The sequence below is a fragment of the Hippichthys cyanospilos genome, chromosome 17 (genome assembly GCF_059441005.1).
Source record: "Hippichthys cyanospilos isolate Australia breed blue-spotted pipefish chromosome 17, RoL_Hcya_1.0, whole genome shotgun sequence".
NCBI classification, from domain to species: Eukaryota; Metazoa; Chordata; class Actinopteri; order Syngnathiformes; family Syngnathidae; genus Hippichthys; species Hippichthys cyanospilos.
The window spans coordinates 10670272-10689496 of NC_142385.1; the positions used below are offsets into that span (position 1 = coordinate 10670272).

Genomic DNA, 19225 nt, shown 5'->3' on the forward strand with positions numbered 1-19225 from the left:
TGAAATGTTTTGAAGCCTCTTTTCAGCTATGTAAATGAAATGGGTAATTCATGTGCGAAAATGTATGCATTCAGAGTGGCTGGTCAACCATTTGCAGTGGTGCCTTGAGATACAATGATATAACTAAACATGTAATATTTAAAAAAATAATAATTTACTAAGTCTCATATAGTAGTAGCACAGACATATATGTATGTTAGGACTATCACTGGGTCCATTGTGACTGAAGCCAGATGGCAGCCATCTTATGTTGCCAGGTGTTACGATGACAATAGTTGAAATATTCATATTTAAATATTAAAATAAATCTCTTTGGACATGAGATCAAATGTAGGTATAGATATGGTGTGTTTGAGGGTGCAAACAAAAAAAAAACATGTTTTGGAGTAAAGTGCATCACTTTTATTTACTTTTGCAAGCACTTCAGATCCCACTTCTCTTGTGATTAGCACCAATGAACATGTCCACACATCAATGCACGCATGTCAAGAGAATGATACCTCTTTATAAAGTGCACAGGGCGCATCCACGCATGTCAATACTGCACAGGAAACCACAGTGGCTGGGCCATGAAAAGGCAAATGTGCTTATGGTCTTCACAAATGGTATATGGCGGGAGTGGGGATGAGCCTTACAGCCCGGAATATGTAAACGTCCCCACTCTTTCATTCATCTCGTTTGGACCGGGAAGGGGGTGGGGGGGGTCTGTGAGACATGAGATGACGTCTTGGATGTGGCCGGTCATGTCGAACCCGGGCGTCCTCTGGTCTGTAGACTGCTGAAGTGCGCCTCCCTCAGGACTCTGTTGATGGAGTCATAGGAGAAAGTGCTGCCGTCGCCATGGAAACCGTGCTGCGCCGACACCGCCGAGTCCTTGGGCTTGCTGCTGGGGGAGTACTGGGGGATGCGGTTGCTCTGGCTGTGGATGCACGGCCTGCTCGTGACTACTATCGGTCTCTCCGTACCGGAGATGCCACTGCTGCTGTCACTGCTTGAAGACTGAATACAAAACAGGGGAACCGTTTTTGACGAGGCCGCTAAATAAAACAGCACAACACCGTACGTGTACCTCAGAATCCAAATCGGACACGAGCAGGCACGGACCCCCTCCTGACCTCTTGGCCCGAGGACTCAGCTGTTGATTCTCCTCACTGTCACTGCTCCGATGGCGCTTCCTGTGCGCAGGAAACACGTAAAGAAGAAAATGTTCAACTGTGGAATGATGCAGGAAGGAGGGAGGGGTGTTGGGGGGGGGGGGGGGGGGGGGGGGGGGCGTGCATCTAAATGAGCACTGAGAAGAGCCAAAAATAGCTACGGCTACAATCAGTTACATGATCACATATTATGACAGGGACAGCTGATTATTCACTATATGGAGTTGAAAACGTGACATTATCAAGGAGTGACAAAAATAAGGAAAGCAATGCTTTTACTGTACCTGTTATCTGTCAGCATTGCTGCAGTCTTGGCAGATGTGGCAAAGAAAAAGGTGGACACTCCCTGTGAGCTGAATTTGAATGTAAAAAGCTTTTGGCTCGGGCTATAGCTCCACAACCCCACTGCAAGACATACTCCCTCTCATTCCTTATTTGACGTTTGTGTGTGCGCGTGTGTGTGAGTGGTGGAGGAGGAGGGGAAGGAAGGGGGTGGGGGGGGTTCAAGAAGATGAAAGATCACACTTCCAATCGTAGCGTTCTGCTCGGTTGCTATCTTTTTGCGAATATCGACATGACAGTAAAGCCGGTTAACATTGACACGGCTAACTATGGGAGCTAACTAACCCCTCAAAAAAAAAAAAAAAAAAGGCTGCACTGTGACCAAGTTCTTCCGCTGTCGTATTCCGTTCGCCCTGCTGAAAAAAGAAAACTGGAGCTCCTCTGTTTTCCGGAAATAACTCGCAACGGTTAGTTTAAAAAAAAAATAACCAAAAAAAAAACAAATTCAGATCGCGTTGTTGTCGTCGAATCACATATGCCACATTCTAGCTTTGAAATGACAGGAGCTCGCCAGCTCGTGTCAACTACAGTAGTCCCCAACGTTTCCGAGACGTCATCAAGCCCCGCCTCTCTGTTGTCATGACGTCACAAATAAAGGCGGAAGTTACGACGTGCCATCAAAGAAGCGTTCGGATTTCGACGTAATTCCCCTTTTTTTTGTTTTTCTAAACTATTATTTCCATTATTCGAATTTCCTAATCAGTAGTTTCTTCGTTTAACCAAACAGGTTTACAATTCATACTATTTTTTCATAGTTTTTATAACCGAGCATACATACAGAAAAATCCTTTTCTACTGATAGCATGTAGTACTGTAATATTTGTACTGCACGTGCACACAAAATGCTAATATATGGTCTCATTTATTTTGTTTGCTACAATAGATACTTTGTCTCCACGAATGATCAGTTTTCTGTTTTTACCTATCTATCCCTTGTTCACTCATGTTTTTAATAAATGTATTTTGCCAGGTGACATTGCAAATCTGTTATTTGTTACCCTAGTTGGATAAATTAAGGTTACAATTGACCCGGAAACAGTCTTCAACAGGTGCTGATAAACATTTAAATCGTTTTTTTTAGCTTAAAGTGGGGCGATAGAAAAAAATAAGGTTTTTCAAAGCTGTGTTGTTTCTTGAGAAGCTGGACTCGACTTGCTTAAGTTACCGTAAGGAAATATTGATACAGCATTAGTCATTTGTATTTTTGAAAATTGTATCTACTCTATAATCACATTAGCATTTTGTTAGAACATCTCTTTCTAGCTATATGTACAAACTATGTCTGGGGCTATGTAGAAATGTGTGGTCAGTGTTCTTTTACAGACATTTTCTTTCATTTTGTCTTTCACAGATGAAGGTGATTCACCACTCCACAGAGACCCTAAAAACAGCACTGGTTTCGAATAGCAAGGACTTGACTCAACTTTATAAGCAATACACCAAAGAAGAACGTCGCCTTTTAGAAGACGGACTGCGTCCAGGGCAGCCTGATTCTGTTTTCCAGCCCGTTATTGTTCATTCAGACTCTGACTGGATTCCCTCTCATCCTGAGGCGCCTCAAGATTTTGAGAGCTTTTATCGAGACCCCCACAGAAAGACCCCAATTGCAAGCTGTGGCACTATTTACATTCAAACCATAGGTTAGCTGCCTTTTTCTTTTCTGTAGATGTTATTAGAAGTATATTGATCAACCCTCACGTTTTGTTGTAGGTTCTTTTGGTGAGGCCGGGCCCCAGACAGAGAAGTACGTGAAATGGCTTCGAGAATACTGCCAAGCTTTCTTCTATGGGCTGCCTGTTCGTTGGTTACCTGCTGTCACAGTTGCACAGACAAGATGCTCTTTCAGAATTAACCATAATTCACAAAACCTTCAACTGCTCACCGGTAATTGGGAATATCTATTTAAAGCCTAGTAGGCATCACAAGTGAATAAACTGCAGAAGTTTAAATAAGTGTGTCATTTTGTTATTGCTCTTTTCTCTGGTAGGTGACCTGCTGCAGTTTTTGGGGAACCGGAAACCAAAGGATGCGTTTTGTGTCGTTGGAATAACAATGATTGACCTGTACCCAAAAGACTCCTGGAATTTCGTATTTGGGCAAGCATCTCTACGTAAAGGTAAAATTTATTAATTCATCAGTCACCTGTCCGGATTTTGTTTTGTGGATCATCTGTTCAATTTACCAAAAAAAACAAACAAACAAAAAAAAACAGTATGTTAATTAACGTTAGCATAGAAAGTAAAAGAGCTTGAATAAATGTTCTGCCTTTAGAAGGAAAGTCAAGTACAATTTTTTTCACTTGTCTAAACATGGCCTGGCTCAGAAGGCGGCCACTTTGTCACATGCACACAACTGACATCACATTACAGTTTGCGAATGTCACATGACCAGATTCACAAAACAGGTGAGCCATGATTGGTTGTTGAGCAACTGTATGATGTCATGTACAGTTGACAGCTATTAACAAAATGGACACCCACTGAGCTGGATAAAAATGTGAGGATATGGTTGCTTTAAGGGATAGTGTTTTGTTTCTTTTGTCTAGAACTAATTTGATGACTAATTTTTTGTACACCTGCAATTAATACTTTTAAAAAAACATTTTCCACTTACTCTTCAATGAAAATAACCACGTGCTGAAGGCGCATGTAATGACCAATCACAGCTCAGGTTGTGAACGTCACATTACAGCAGGAGACGTGATTGGTCTTTACAAGAGCCTTGTTTCGGAAGGTATCGATTTTACATGAAAAATTTAATTATCAAATTAATTATAGACAGAATTTTAACCTTTTACTGATGAAAATGGGGAAATAAGTGTCATATCCTTTTAATGCATATTCTACCAGTGCAATATTAATCTGAATGGCGTGTTTCGACTAGTGAAAGCACGCATAACATATTGAAAATATTTTTTTAAGATTTGTTTGTTTAATATCTAGAAATGTTCATTTTTGTTTGAAACTGTCAGTGATAATGTAACATTACCTTACTGCGCATTCAGATGATGATCATGTAATTTGGTTACGCCACCACTGGGTAGCGCTCCAGTTCAATTTTCTAATTGTTCCAAGCTTCATTGAAGGTTAATTGCGCTCTTTGCAGGAATTGGTGTTTTCAGCTTCGCCAGGTACGATGACAGCTTCTACAGCAAAAATTATGCAGGAAAGTTGAAGATGCACCATCAACCAAAACAGGGGGACTATTCTGCCTTTGATGGTCATTACACTCCCTCCATCACCAGCGCTCTGCTACTGCGATCTTGCAAGGTTGTATTGGCATGCGCTTTCTCTCATTTTGAAAATAAGACAAACTAATGGATCGATCTCTCGCTAGACGATGACACACGAAATCGGTCATATGTTTGGGATAAGGCACTGCCAGTGGCTGAGCTGTGTCATGCAGGGCTCCAACCACCTGGAAGAGTCTGACCGACGCCCCCTGGATTTCTGTCCCGTCTGCTTACGCAAGCTTCAGGTCTCAGTGGGATTTAATATCGCTGAGCGATACAAGGTAAAACACAAGTTTCATCTGATAAGCATTAGCGTGCTATTGATCATTATTTGAGGAAAACAAACACTGACTACCGTTTAGTTCACACATGAGGGTAGTACTGCTTTAGTTTGTCTTTTCCATTTTGCAGTAACTGATCAATACTTTATTTTGATCACTTATTTGGAAACGATCCATAGGTCTAAAATGGTGCAAAGATAATTCTTGCGGTGCTTCGAGGCAGATACTTTTAGTTGACCTATTTTTAAAGTCGACTGACCCTACTTGGTTGATGTATTTTCTATTTCTGACTCCTGCTGGAAAAGATGACAATGCGTCTTCATGTAAAACTTCAAAACAAGGCATGCAATATTTGCAAATGAGTTACTGGAACACATTTGAGCAATACATTGATTAATGTTCAATTCAATTTGCTCTTAATTTGAAAACGAAATGTAGTGTAGTTTTCACAGCAATAAATTAGATTTCATGGTGTTTGCAGAAACCCTTTTAAAATCTTTTATATCCTGAAATGCAATTTCATCGTTGCATGTATACACCATCAAATTGGAATTCTTTTTAGATGCAGCTAGAAGTCTCTCGACTTTCTGGATCTGCCAAAATTTAACCCGAGTGTGTTGAGCAAGGTAGATATTAAAAGACGAGCTGCATTTTACACATTAAACATCTGTGACCTGTACTTTGGCCAGCTTAGTTTGGAAAAAAAAGAAAAAATCCTTCATCCGCATGAAAAAAAAAAAAATAAATAAAAGATGATTTTTGATTTCAGTTCACCCAAGACTTATCAGATCGGTTAATTTCATTCCAGGAATTTGATTTCCTCACATTAATATTGTCCTTGTGTGTTTCACAGGCCTTACTGCAATGGATGGAAGAGGAGCCAAAGCCATCAGCAGCCGAAACCTATCCCAAACCCACAGAATCCTTTCACACAGCCAAGCTATGGCTACAGACGTGCCTTGACATGTTGAAAGTCAAAGAACGGTAACGGCGATAAGGTTATACTTTCCATATCATCTCATCTTGCGCCTCTTTAAAAGAAATCAACATCTGATTGAATGTGATTTTTTTTCTCAATTGAAGTCATTCAAAAATTTGCCTTGTCTTCGTTTCATGCTGAAATGAATAAGGACCTTTCAGCAAACTGTAATGAGTTGAAAGATGGAATTGTCCAAAATATCTTTGGTATAAAGGGGATTTTAGATTCAAGTGGGGTTAGGAGCTCTACAGAATTAATTATTTGTCCAATTCATGGAGCCATACAAAATGGGCATGCGCATAGTATTCAGTATTAATGCGAGTCAAAAATTCATTTAACCCTTTGTATGCCATTAAGGACGGCGATTGGAACCCCAAGGAGCTGTTTTTTGTTTGTTTTAAATGAGAATGGGCGGAGAAAAAGTTTGGGCAGCTCTGGTTTGGTCATTAGGCTGGGGAAACAAAACTGGTCAGTCAGAATACTCAAAATTGGCATGCGGATTCTTTTTTCTTAACGGCTGGCTTTAAGAAGCGTGATTGAGTCAAGAGATTGTGTCCATCATATTAACGTGCATAGTCAAGTATAAAGAGGAAAAACTAAAATTTAAAGCTTAAAAACACCCTTGCTTTATTTCAAGTGAACATTTTTTTCCTTACAAAAATAGTGCATCTTTAACGTCGGAAAACACGTGCAGCACTTTGCTTCAAAAATAAACTTTACAGTCACACATTTCTCCTGAGCTTGGTGAATGTTCTATAACACAAACACAAGAGTTAATGTTACAGAAGCTGTGCAATTTCCCGCACAGTAATTGCTGCTACATTGGCTTCACAGTTTAACCGGTTATAATGGTCATCATTGACCCCGATTCCCTGTAGAGAAGACGTTTTCAAAAGCTTTTGTAAATGAAAGCTATTTCAACAGTGAACACCTTGCTGTAGAAATAAACACTTTTTGGTATATTTGTATGCAAGTCACAATTGTACCATAAATATATGATCCCCTTCGAGCAAACAGGTCAGCATCTTAACTCATTCCCTGCCAGCCCAATAAAAATGGATCATTCACTGCCATTGACGTCTATAGCCGTCAATGGCAGTGAATGAGTGAGACAATATTGTCCTCTGGATAACATTTGACAGCTTGTTCTTAACCGGTTAGCACCAGGCAACATTTATAACGCAAGTGTCTCGCTATATGGCTTCTGTTTCAAACCGCTTCGTGATCTTTATGTGCATCTGAGTTCAACACTTTCTGCGGGTTTGTCCGTTTTGTTAACTTCGGCGTTTTAAAAGTCCCCTTTCACCACATCAGGCACGTCCTCATTTAGTTTTAATGTCCTTTTCCTGCAAAGTAGTCCTCTCTTGGCGGGTCTCACTAAGCCCAGGAACACGGCGCTCACCGCCATGCCGGCTGCGCAGGAGTAGAAGGCTGACCCGTAGTTCTGAGTCAGGTCCACTAACACACCTAGAGAAAAAGGCAAAGTGTCAAGTGCTTAAAAGGAAACGCCATGTTGACATGAATGAGTTAACATTCACTGCCAATGACGGCAACAGACATCAAGATCTCCTTTGCATATCAATCAAAAATGTATTTTGATTTTTGCATTAATCAGTCTTTTAAACTGCACTTGCAATATTTTTACCGACAATAATGTTTTTGTTCATCTATCAATGGCAGTGATGTTTAGTGACAGGCATAATAATTAGTTGCTTATCTACAAGATCAGCGGTTCTTAAACGGAGGTAGTTGAAAGCGCTTCAGGGGGTGCGTGAGATTTTTACAGCGTTTCTGTGGGTATCAGCAAATCTAATTTCATTTAATGCAGTGACCGGAACATTTTATTTTTCTTTTCAAATTAGAAGCAAATGAATTGGAACATGAAGGAACATTCTAACAGAAAACACTCTTTAGTCGACAAAAAATATGAATTGTTTGTTGAACTAATAGGAAGTTGCAGTCCTAAAATTATTTTCTTGATTTTGTCATTGGCTAAATTTGATCCAAAAAAAGGACTAAAGACGTCAAAATATTTCTTTAATTTAAGATGACATTTACCTCCAAGTGGGGGTCCAGCCAGTCCAGCGAAGCTTTGTATGAACACATAAACTCCAGCGGCCGACGACATCCTCTCCAAGCCCACCACGTCGTCTTCTGCCAGCATGGGAATATGCGTGCACGCCAGGGTCCCCATGAAGAACCCGTACACAGCGCAGCAAACCGCTAGGCCGTAAAACTCGGTAACCAGCGTAAACCCCACCAGGTCCCCACCCATGCAAATCACACAAGCCAGTAAAACGTGCAGCTTCCTCTTCTGGACTCGATTCTGCGTCAGCACCCATCCGATAAAAAAACGTCCGACGATTTCCGCTACCGCCATGGTGGAGAGCATGTAGGTGGCGCGATCGCGCTCCAGGCCTCGACTGACGCTCAGCTCGATGATGTAGAGTTGAGGGGCGAAAAAGCCAAGCGTAGCGAAAAGTCCGAAGAACGAGTACAAGATGAAGCTGCACTCTTTGAGGATTGAGAAATCCAGAAGTTTCAACTTCTTTGCCTGCTTCTCATCCACTTGTTTCTCAACATCATTTTTGTGTCCTTCTACTGCATCGTAGTCATGTTTTAGACCCAGGGGCGATTCGGATTTTACTTGCGTTTTTAGTAAAGTCCTTTCTTCTGGGTTGGAGTTGATCTCCTCATCAGAGTTCCTCACAAAATCTTTTCCATTTGTCTCCTCTGTAATCAAGTCATTTTTGGTGGAACGCTCCGTACGGGCTTCCTCGTTCTTTGGCGATGGTGTATCAGTCTCCTGGCTCGACTTGGGTTGGATGATGATTGGCCGAAGCAGAGCACCGCAAATAACGATGGTGCCTTGCAAAGCTCCTATCACTGCCATGGTGTGACGCCAGCCCATAAGATCCCTCAAAGAGGAGAAGGCTGAAAATGAACGGCAGATAGAAAGTCACCCAAATGAGGAGACAGTTCTCGTACATTTATTTGCGACTTACCTGGGGCAAGAGCAAACATAGAGAGGGCCTCTCCGGTGGAAGCTATGGCGGTGACCAGTGAGCGCCGCCGAGTAAAATAATATGACAGAATTGTCACAGTGGGTAAAAATGTCAAGCAGTAGCCAAGACCTGCAACAAGACAGCACACCATCTTTATGTGCTATCACCCAACTCAGGCTTTTTGATGTTTTTGATATCAAAAGAAAAGCATCCAAAAAAAAACAGAGGTTCAAATATTGCATAGCTTGTCAAAACATGACGACTTTCAATACGCCACGCTGCCGTCCCTTCTAAATACTTGCATATGGGAAGTCGCGAGGTACCAGCCTATAGATAACAAAATTAGCCCATGTCGGGCTCATTTACTGCCATTCAAAATTGGAAATATGGTCGATTTTGGACATTGAAAACTTGATGTTTTAACATGCATTTCTGCCGATTTTTGCATGAGAAGTTTTTGTGTTGTCACCCCAAAACCACCGGGTGGCGCCAGCGGCCAACTTATGACATTTGCAAGCCTTTCATGTACTTCGATAATTGGCTTAGCCTGGACTCCCATAATGTAAAAGTCTCCAAAAGTCATAATACTCCAATTATACCATAATAAATATTCCTATATATATTTCATAAGCATATATATACATTGCATTTTTACAATTTTTGTACATAAAGTTGGCATAGGTCCCCCTCATCACATATACATTTTAGTGAGGCTTTATCATGATTTTGATACGTTATTCAACCATAACGGAGGACTGCGTAATAGAATGAAAAATAAATGGTCAGAGGTGTGTTCGTTTCAAAGGAAAAAGGAGTCGTTTCAAACCTGCCACGATGCCGTAGGTGATGTACATTTGATTGATGGAGGTAGTGAAGCTTGTAGCGATGGTCCCTGAGGAAATTAGAACACCTCCCAGCATGACGACAAGTTGGAACCCAAAGCGGTTGGTCATCACGGAAGAAATCGGACCTGCACACAGATAGCAATAGTCATGTCCTAAGGTGCAATTTGAATTGATCAATTATCTACGGCCAATAATCAGACTTCAAAGTAATTGATTTTCATGTTTCTAGGGTGTAATTCCTGAAAAAAACTTAGTTCTGATGTCACACACTTTCTCTGAGATTGAACAAAAGAGACTTTATTAGATATCCTTTCAGCCAAAATGAATGAAAATCATGCTTGGTTTTTTTTCTTTTCTGTGGCTTTTTTTTTTTTTAACTATTTCAAAAGAAGAATTTCATCAACAAGCATTGTATGACTATTTCACTTTAAAGGGATACCAAAGTGATTTAGTCATTTCCAGCAGTAAAAAGTTTGTTTTTTAGCAGCTACACATTCAATCCCTGGTACTTATTTTTCATTTTCTTTTCTTTTTTTCAAGGGTTTGGCCTAAAGAAACTGAATGGAACTACTAAATCAAGCACCAAAGTAAGCAATTGCATTAGATAATTAAGTGCTAAATTAATTTATTACATTAGGTGAGGTGTGTCGAATGTACGGCCCGCGGGCCGGTTCTGGCCCGCAAACCAGTTTAATCTGGCCTGCAAGACCATTTTGTTATGTAAAGTATAAAAATGATCTGATGTTTTTTTATTTTCAACAAATGAGAGTTTTTTTTTATAACAAGTAATAGTAATGGAAATGTTTTATAATTTATAGTGGCGTTGTGCTTGTAAAGTTTTGAACAGTATTAAAAAAGAAAAATAAACTTGAACTTTTAAATTTATATAAATATATACCACAATTTTATTGGTCCAGTCCACTTGGGAACAGATTTTCCTAAAATGAGTTTGTCACCCCTGGCATAGATGACTCAGTACTATAGTAATTTATTAGACAATCAGTTACCAAGGTAATTGATTAGCTAATGCGCTAAAGAAATCATTTACTTGGGTACTTGAAACAATTGAATACTTTTAAAAGTTGTTTCATGCTCCAATTAAGTTGCTCTCAATTTGAAAATGAAATAATGTTCCTGTCACAAATTATAAAACAATATTTTACATTTGCTGATACCTGCCGAAACCCTCTTCAAATCTCACAAACGCCTTTAGTACCTTCACATACCCCCAGAAGAGCTGCTCTAGTGGTTTCCATTGTGCCCCTCTTGGTGCAATGATACCTTGCAAATTTTTTTCCATAGAATTCATTCATTCAGCAATTTGGACAAAAAGCAAAACTCACCATTAAAGGTCATGACAAAGACACAGATGGAAACGATCCAAGACACCCGACTGTTGTTCTCTCCAAACTCCTCCATTAGCTCTTGGAGGAATATACCAAAGCTCTTGATGGTGCCATAAGTGAAGACCTCCACCAGGAAAAAAGCCACAGCCACCACCCATCCCCAGCCTCCATCTGGGGGCTCTGTGTAGATGTTAGGCCCCAAGAAGTTCGGTCTCTTGAGTCCACACCGCACCATTTCTTAAAACAAACAAACAAACAATCGTCACTATTAATAATCTTGTGAAAAACACATGTTTAACTGATTTAGAACAGTGAAGACATCAGGTCAAGCATTTGTGGTTTTGCATAGTTTTCAAATTCGCTCGAGGAGAAAAACAAACCCTGAAACACACCTCAACACAAATGTCTCCTTTTTAATTAGACCAGACATCCATTCAAACATTTTGTATACAGTGCCACTTGTCCTCATGAGGGTCATGGTGAGCTGGAGGCAGGACTGTCAAAACCATGCGGGATTTTTTTATGTATTAACTCATTCATCGTTAGCTATTTTCAGCGACTTCTTCACCCTAATATTTGATCATATATAATGATAAAATTTTATCCATTTATTTATTTTTATCTCATACTTTCAAGGGAAACTAAAGTACTGTAAAGTACATGGAATGAAATATCTGGTTTCTGCATAGATGTTTTAATACGTCTTTGGGATTGAATAAGTAAACTAAAAATATATCTTTGCTAATATGTGTGCTAGTGACATACAGTTCATTGCCAGACACAACCATTAAACTGTCTTCCATTAACCGGAACAGTACATTAAACCTGTTTATCCACTTTGTTTCCAGCCTTGCAAGTTTATTTGCTTGTAGTCCTTAATCATAAATCACAAAGGGCTCTCAGTTGACAAAAATTGACAGGAGAAAATAAAAACAAGAAAACAAATGGGTAACATTTATCACATGGCGCTCTAGCCTAAAATGTTAGTTGAAACCGCATGAGATTTCCCTTATTAAAATGAAGTGCCGCCACAATGAGTCATGGCTTCCTGCACGCACATCAGCTGTGAGACAGTCCCAGCTTTCCATTTGGAATAGACAAGATAATACAAATGCTATTTAATGGTGTCCCGATCCTATATCAAACAAAAACCTATTGCATTATATCAGTCTATGTTCAAAATATCTGGCATTGGACATTTGTATTTGGTCTATCCCTTGTAACTCATCGGCGCTACTGTACTAAGTCCTATTGTGCTCAGTCGAGGACATTCCACGTGGGGACGTGAGCAATTATAGTGAGACTTGGAGGGGTGTGATTGGAAGGAAAGACCCACTTGATCTGAACCCGAGCAGGATTCTGTTATTGGACTTCATTTCTCTGAGAAAGCAGAGTTTGGAAGTTCCAAGTTTGGCTCTTCTATTTCTGAGGTTGAAGTTGTAGACGTGGTTAAAAAGCTCCTCTGTGGCAAGGCACTTGGAGAGGATGAGTTCCGCCCAAAGTTCCTAAAGGCTCTGGATGTTGTGAGGCTATCCTGGTTGACATGTTTCTACAACATCACATGGACACCGGGGACAGTACCCATGGGTTGACCAGACTGGAGTTGTGGCTCGCCTATTTAGGAAGAGGGACCAAAGGATGTGCTCCAACTATAGAAGGATCACACGTCTTGGTCTATTCAGTGTTGTTGGAGAAGAGGATTTGTCGGGAAGTCAAACCTCGGATTCAGGAGGAGCCGTTTGGGTTTCGTCCCGCCAGTGAAACTGTGGACCAGCTCTACAGGGGCTTAGAGTCGAGACCATGCTCCTCCGCGTTGAGAGGAGCCAGTCGAAGTGGCTCAGGCATCTGGTTTGAATGCACACCCATTTTTTTTCACCAGATTAGTGTTTACTCACCAATTATTGGTTAGTTGCCATTGCCTAATGATAATAATTAAATTATCACATGATTTGGATTTAGTACTCACCAACTTTTTGAGACTGATCCGGGTACTGGTTCAATCATTGTTTACGCAGTAAAATATCTCATTTTGAAAATACAAAAGCTAATCAGGTCGTATTCAATGAAGTACCACACAATTTAATGAACATTATTACTTTTGAGAGACTGAAACGATAAAAAGTGGACAATTTTAAGTTTAAAATAAGCTCTAAATGATTATTCAGTCATTAAAATAGTTGATTAATTTAGTAGTTGATTAGTTTTCAATTAATCAAGTAATTTTGACTGGTTTAGTTCAAATAGTATAATTCCAATTAATGTAATTTTTCATATAAAAAATAAAAGCACGTGTCTTTCCTGCTTATATTGGATCGATATTGGTATCGAACAGCACTCCGGGCTGCAATATTGTTATTAAAAGTGAAACGTTGTTTGGGACACCGCTAATGCTTATTGTGACATTGTTTTCTTATGTAAATTGAATACCTTGTAGTAATACAGTATTGGTTGACCTATAGACAAACTTGCTCAAAATACCCTCTTAAGAGCCAGCTTATTTGTCTGTGTCCACTTTAGTGGACATGTGTTTTTGGGGTACATTGTTTGACTCATTTTAACCGCCCAGCTAAGTCCTAGTGTGCTCAGCCAACATCCTGGCCTTTCCAGTGATTTCTCATGTGTTTGAAAGGGATGATTCGCTATTTTGCTGAAACAAAATGGACAAAACCGTAAACACAATTTAATACGTATATCAGGAGGATATAGAAATTAAATCATGAAAAGACAGCATTTGAAACCGAAATCTTCGTTTTAAAAAAAAGTTGTTCCCACTACTTGTGCTGTGACGTCACGGGGGTGGCGTAAACATGACCGATGTTATTGTGATCCTATACGCGGCTGCGGGACCCTTTGCAATAGTTTAGTAAGAATGTTTCTATTAGTAGCGCACATTGCATTGCATGGTGAAATTGAAAGGGGGCAACAAGGGGCTCCACGTGGCTTACGCAACGCAGCCTTCCCCCGCGGGTGTCCCCTCAAGTGTCCCAATGTGACTTTAAACGCCGCACGATCGCAATATGTAAGTACTCTATTATTAGTTGGCGTCATATCTTTTTTGGGGCGGAAAACACGACACCATGTCATTTTTCTTGCTCGTCCGTGTCAAAAGAGCGGCGCTAGTAAAGTTGCGTCTCACCTGTTCGCTCCGACTCTCAGCATAGAAGTGAGTCCTCGTGTCTCAAATGCTCAATTCGCTTTTCTTTGCCCACGCACGCGCTGCACCCCTGCCCCTCATGGGAAAGCGAAGAGTTAAAGACAGATCTGGTTCCAGCCAGTTTCCCTCCTCGCACAGGCGCCTAACTTGCAAACAGTACACCCTTCGAGCCGTTTGCACGGAGCGGGTTTTTCAATGGGAAGGAAACGGACAGGGGCGGATTTAATCCTAGAAGCCCAAGGGACACCCAGTCATGGGACCCTCCACTTTGGAGGACTGCACGGACCAAAATTTTAGTATCATACCACATTGCCCACAACAAAGTCAAAAATGCCTCTTGATGATTGTTATCTAACTAGTAAATCATCTTAATAATTCTAAGCATGTGTTATGATGATTCATAACCATTGAAAATGCACTGATTTCTGCATGCCTATTTAATGACATAAAGGTGATTTTTATTCCATATTTCAAACTTCCACTACTTCTTCTGTATATTATTAAGAAAAATCTGTTACTGAAACACATGCAAAACACAAATGAAAGCATCTGAGCGAACAGTTATGTCTTTTCTAGTTAGTTAGCTAAACCATTCCAGTTACTACAAAAAAACAGTACAGCAGATATATCTGCGACAAATTATTTTCAAGTAAAATACAAAGAAGACCTACTTATCTCTCGTGTAGCTCAGCTCCCCAAAACATACCTGGCACGTATGAGGATTGCAGATAGCTTACTAAGGCACTCCCTGATTTGCTGTCAGATTGGTTTGTTTAGTTTAGTTTTTCTTTTCTCACTGTACATACCCGTTCCCATGCACGAGTAGCTGCCACACACAGAAATCCATGAAGGTTATGGCAAAATATGCAGTTTAAGTTTGATATACGGGAACACTATCTCACTGTATTTGTCGGTTTTTGTTAACTAAACACACATGATATGATTCTGCGAATGAGAAGGTGCGGCCCAGAAAAGATGAATGCAGCTAGCTCCCACGACAATATTTTCTTGTACTTTCAAAATACTGTAAGCTCTTGAAACTGCTGCGTTACAATTAAAGTTAAAAGTCGGTGACATACTGTACACTCAAAGAGTTGGGTTAAATATAAAAGAAATATTCGTTAAAAAAAAAAGAAACACCCAAATACTTGGGTAAATTTGACCCAACTTCCTGTTTCCGTATGCTCAAAATAACCCCCAAAATGTATTGATTTGTACAAGACAACTTTAAAAACATGATTGCTTTGTTTTGTGTAAATGACCCAGGAAATTGGGTCAAATTGATCCAAATAATGGCTCAGTCCCTTTTTGACCATAATTGGGTTATTTATTTATTTACCTATAACTATTTTTCGAGAGTAGCTAACACAGTGCTGTGTCCATAAGGTACTCAGAATTTTAATCCAACCTTGGCAGATACCAATAGACATCATTAATAGTTTGGCCAAAAATAGAGATATTTGATACCACTTTTTTTTTATATACCAAAACCATTACAAGTATTCAACTCTGTCACTAATACCGCTAACAAGTAACAATAGCATTATCACTTTTGTTACACAAAATTTCTAAACAAAAACAATTTGACAATGTTATATTGCACTATTGCATTTCCTCTTAAAATTTAATAAAAATAATAGCATGTTTCTAATTTTCTTCTTTGTAATTTCTAATTTGAATTGTAAACAATTATTTGGTTGAAAACATTTCATCGCTTTTTTCAGGCTTGGCCGCAAAATTCTCAAGGGAATCACCCTGATGTTTGTGTGTGGGATGCTGCTGTGCGGCCTGTTTTTCCGCCTGGCGCCTGAGCGAGCAGCTGGGATTCAAAATCCCGATAGAAAGCCCAATTTTATCCTCATACTGGCTGATGATATTGGATGGGGCGACTTGGACTCAAACCGGGCTGAACAGAACGCCAACAATACACCAAATCTTAACCTGATGGCCCAGCAAGGATTGAGGTACAACTGAAATATGAAAGCGCTCTCACTGAAAGCTCTCCCGCTCCAATCGTCCTTCATTCCAGATTTTCAGACTTCCACTCCCCGGCCTCAACCTGCTCCCCATCCCGCGCTTCCATCCTGACCGGCCGTTACGGGCTCAGGAATGGGGTCACTCACAATTTTGCCGTGGGATCCGTGGGCGGTCTTCCTCTGTCCGAGGTCACCTTAGCGCAGCTCCTACAGCAGGCGGGTTACTATACTGCCATGATCGGCAAATGGCATCTCGGCCATTATGGACCATATGGACCAACAAAAAGAGGTAAGGTGTACTTTGACCCTACTAGCTAGCAACCACACAATTTGGAATTTGAGTTGGACTCTTTATTGTGTCTGTAGAACTGGGGTGGGAAAAGTAAGGCCCATTGAGCATTTACATGATCAGGAAACCTTCATCATTTGTTGCATTATCTTAGCTGTTTGCTCCTTAAAATGAAATGAAAGTGTGTTATTTTATTCTGTATTTCATCATCATTTTATTAAATGACCAGTTGTAAATATTAAAATGACTCAAACTAAAAAAAAATGCACATTTAAATTTAAAAAATCAACTTATAATACACTTTTTGGAGGAAGAGCCTATGTCGACTAAAAATGACATCACCATTGCTCAGGCAGCGACCAATCGCAGCTCAGCTTGCTCTTTTCTGAGGTTACTCATGTGACATTCGAAAGCTGAGCCAAGATTGGTTGCGACCTAAACCCTGAGCAACGGCGATTGCCATGTTAAGATGCGTGGGGTGCAAAGCACATCTTACGGCAAAGAGTTTGGTCATGTGACATTTCCAAGCAGTGATTGGTCATTACCCACTCCCGAGCAACTGTAATGGCACTTTCAGCTAGTGGCAAAATGGTCGTCCCTTGAGAAAGGTAAAAAAATAGTTAGATTTTACAGTTTAATTCATATTCCACAAATGCTATATTAGTAATAAGAAACTGTGTTTGGACTAGTAGGGCCACATATAACATATTGTAATTTGTTTTTGTGTAATCTGACTGCCACTTTAAAGTCACCATGTGAAATTTGCTGTTGTATTTTGTGTATTTTATGTGTTTTTTGCCAGTAAAATAGTCAAGTTGCCGTAAACAGTTTTTTCCACCTCAAAAATGACATCACCCACCTGTCCAAAAATCAAATGTAGCCCTTGCACGTAATAGTTTGTTTGCCCTTGAATCAATAGAAGAAAATGTGTTCCACGTATTTTAGTGTTACACCATCCTTGTTTGTGTTTAGATTAAAGGCGAAAACAACCAATGTCACCTAGATCTAGACTTTTGACTCCTTACCTAATATCGTTTTTTTTTAGTGTCACTGCTTTGGGTTTTATATCAATAATTAACAAAAGCGACCAGTGAGGGCTGTGTCAGTTCGTTCAAATGGAAAATCAATTCCGTGTAAAAACATAAGAAGAAATTGTATGCTGGAAAATTGGTCATGTCATGCGTGCAACGCTAAGGTGTAAAAACTATTTTCAAGTTTGGATACTATTTGCTACAGAAAGTACCAATTTTAAACATGATCAAGTTTCAAGTGGAGTCATAATTAACTCATTCAATCCCAAAGACATATTTTTATATTTTTTTTTCTTTAAGAGCCTGACAATTCCTACTGTGACAAATACTAATGTGTGAGAAGATGGCTGGTAGTGAAAAATAAATGAATAATTGATTACTTTTAAGAAATAATGTACTAAAGTAATCAATTACTTTAGATAATATAGTACTGAATAATCAATTACTCAAGTAATCAATCGTTTACTTTAGTAATCAGTTACTTTAGAACTAAAATAAAGTACTGAAATGTCAGTTGGTACTGAAGTTCTCAAGTAACCGAAGATTATTAATTAAATAGGTACCAGTAATGCAATACCTTAGTACTTAACTACCCAAAATAAACACTTGGGGAAAAAAGGAACATTATTAAGTACTCGGGATTTAATGTCTGGACTTGAAAATAATTTAAAAACACATACATTCAGGAATTAATATGTTCATGCATTGCACAATGAGTCATGTGCATTGCTTCAAAAGAGAACTTTGTGTTAAAAAGTAAAGGTAAAACATTTACAGTTTAATTTTGCGACTAGTACAAAATTAGAAGTAACCTGTTACTTTTTCTCCCGAACAGGATTCGACTACTTCTTGGGGATTCCCTACAGCAATGATATGGGATGCACCGACATCCCTGGATATGATCTTCCCCAGTGCCTTGGTTGTGACTCATCTGAACCACAAACATTCAGGTGGGTGGGCCTGGATCTCTAATCAAAATCCAGTGTGGATTCGCAAGTATTTGACCAACCTTGAAACGATTTAAAAAGCAGTCAAATTTTCCAATGACCCTAACGTTTACAGAAATTTGAGTTTTGACACATGAGAGCACCCTGACTGTTGTTTTCCTGCATCGTAGCATCTTCCGCAACTTGAGTGTTGCGCCCATCATCTGACAGAGGATGCAGTGCGTGTGGTCAACACGTGTCATTCATTATGGATGGCGTTATTCTCTATTATAGATTGAGAAGGAGCGAACGCAAACAGACAGGCTGCTATTCCAAAGTTGGCCTTCCTCTGATTGAAAACAGCAGTATTGTGGAGCAGCCACTCAACCTGTGGACACTTACGCAACAGTACCAGTCGGCCGCGCTGCGAACGATACGCCAAGCGAGGTAAAATGCAGCTCACGACATATGGGAATCATCTTGAGGCCGAACATGAGCAAAGCTGTTAAATTCTTACATGCTTGTGTATGTGTTTATGTTTATCTCCGCGGGAGTGCGGCGAGGTGAGGGAGGAGAGTGCACCCTGCTTATTTGCAGCTGCCTGTGAGAGGGAACGTGCTATAATTCAGGGTGTGCGTGAAAGATTGCAGTGGTAGACAAGCACT

At 39.9% G+C, this 19225-nt stretch overlaps 3 protein-coding genes across 9 annotated transcripts in view; 1 reads left to right on the forward strand and 2 right to left on the reverse strand.

Moving 5' to 3' along the window:
* Positions 1–379: 379 nt before the first annotated feature.
* LOC148409624 (uncharacterized) lies at positions 380–2054 on the reverse strand. Its single transcript, XM_088439615.1, has 3 exons — positions 1439–2054; positions 1070–1175; positions 380–999 (listed from the first exon to the last, which is right to left on the reverse strand). Exons 1-3 carry the CDS (start codon positions 1453–1455, stop codon positions 742–744), a joined length of 381 nt encoding a protein of 126 aa, XP_088295741.1. The 5' UTR covers positions 1456–2054; the 3' UTR covers positions 380–741.
* arsg (arylsulfatase G) overlaps positions 1795–19225 on the forward strand; it is a 32209-nt gene continuing 14778 nt past the window's right edge. For 4 of the 7 annotated variants that reach the window (XR_015868450.1, XR_015868452.1, XR_015868453.1 and 1 more), the window contains exons 1-11: positions 1795–2137; positions 2848–3136; positions 3207–3380; positions 3484–3612; positions 4602–4765; positions 4833–5009; positions 5863–5993; positions 16063–16302; positions 16368–16603; positions 18470–18584; positions 18855–19007. Coding sequence is in view for 1 of the 7 variants with exons in the window: in XM_088439607.1 (XP_088295733.1) it covers positions 2848–3136; positions 3207–3380; positions 3484–3612; positions 4602–4765; positions 4833–5009; positions 5863–5993; positions 16063–16302; positions 16368–16603; positions 18470–18584; positions 18855–19007 (1808 nt within the window). In the remaining 6 variants the exon portion in view is untranslated. Of the gene's footprint in view, positions 2138–2180; positions 2663–2847; positions 3137–3206; positions 3381–3483; positions 3613–4601; positions 4766–4832; positions 5010–5862; positions 5994–10378; positions 10426–14030; positions 14204–16062; positions 16303–16367; positions 16604–18469; positions 18585–18854; positions 19008–19225 lie in introns of those variants that run through there. The other 3 variants (XR_015868451.1, XR_015868454.1, XR_015868455.1) reach the window with 3 other exon arrangements.
* Positions 6591–14643, reverse strand: LOC148409626 (monocarboxylate transporter 7-like). Its single transcript, XM_088439608.1, has 6 exons — positions 14321–14643; positions 11182–11421; positions 9820–9963; positions 8994–9122; positions 8047–8922; positions 6591–7455 (listed from the first exon to the last, which is right to left on the reverse strand). The coding sequence occupies exons 2-6, from the start codon at positions 11417–11419 to the stop codon at positions 7277–7279; spliced, it is 1566 nt and encodes a 521-aa protein (XP_088295734.1). The 5' UTR covers positions 11420–11421; positions 14321–14643; the 3' UTR covers positions 6591–7276.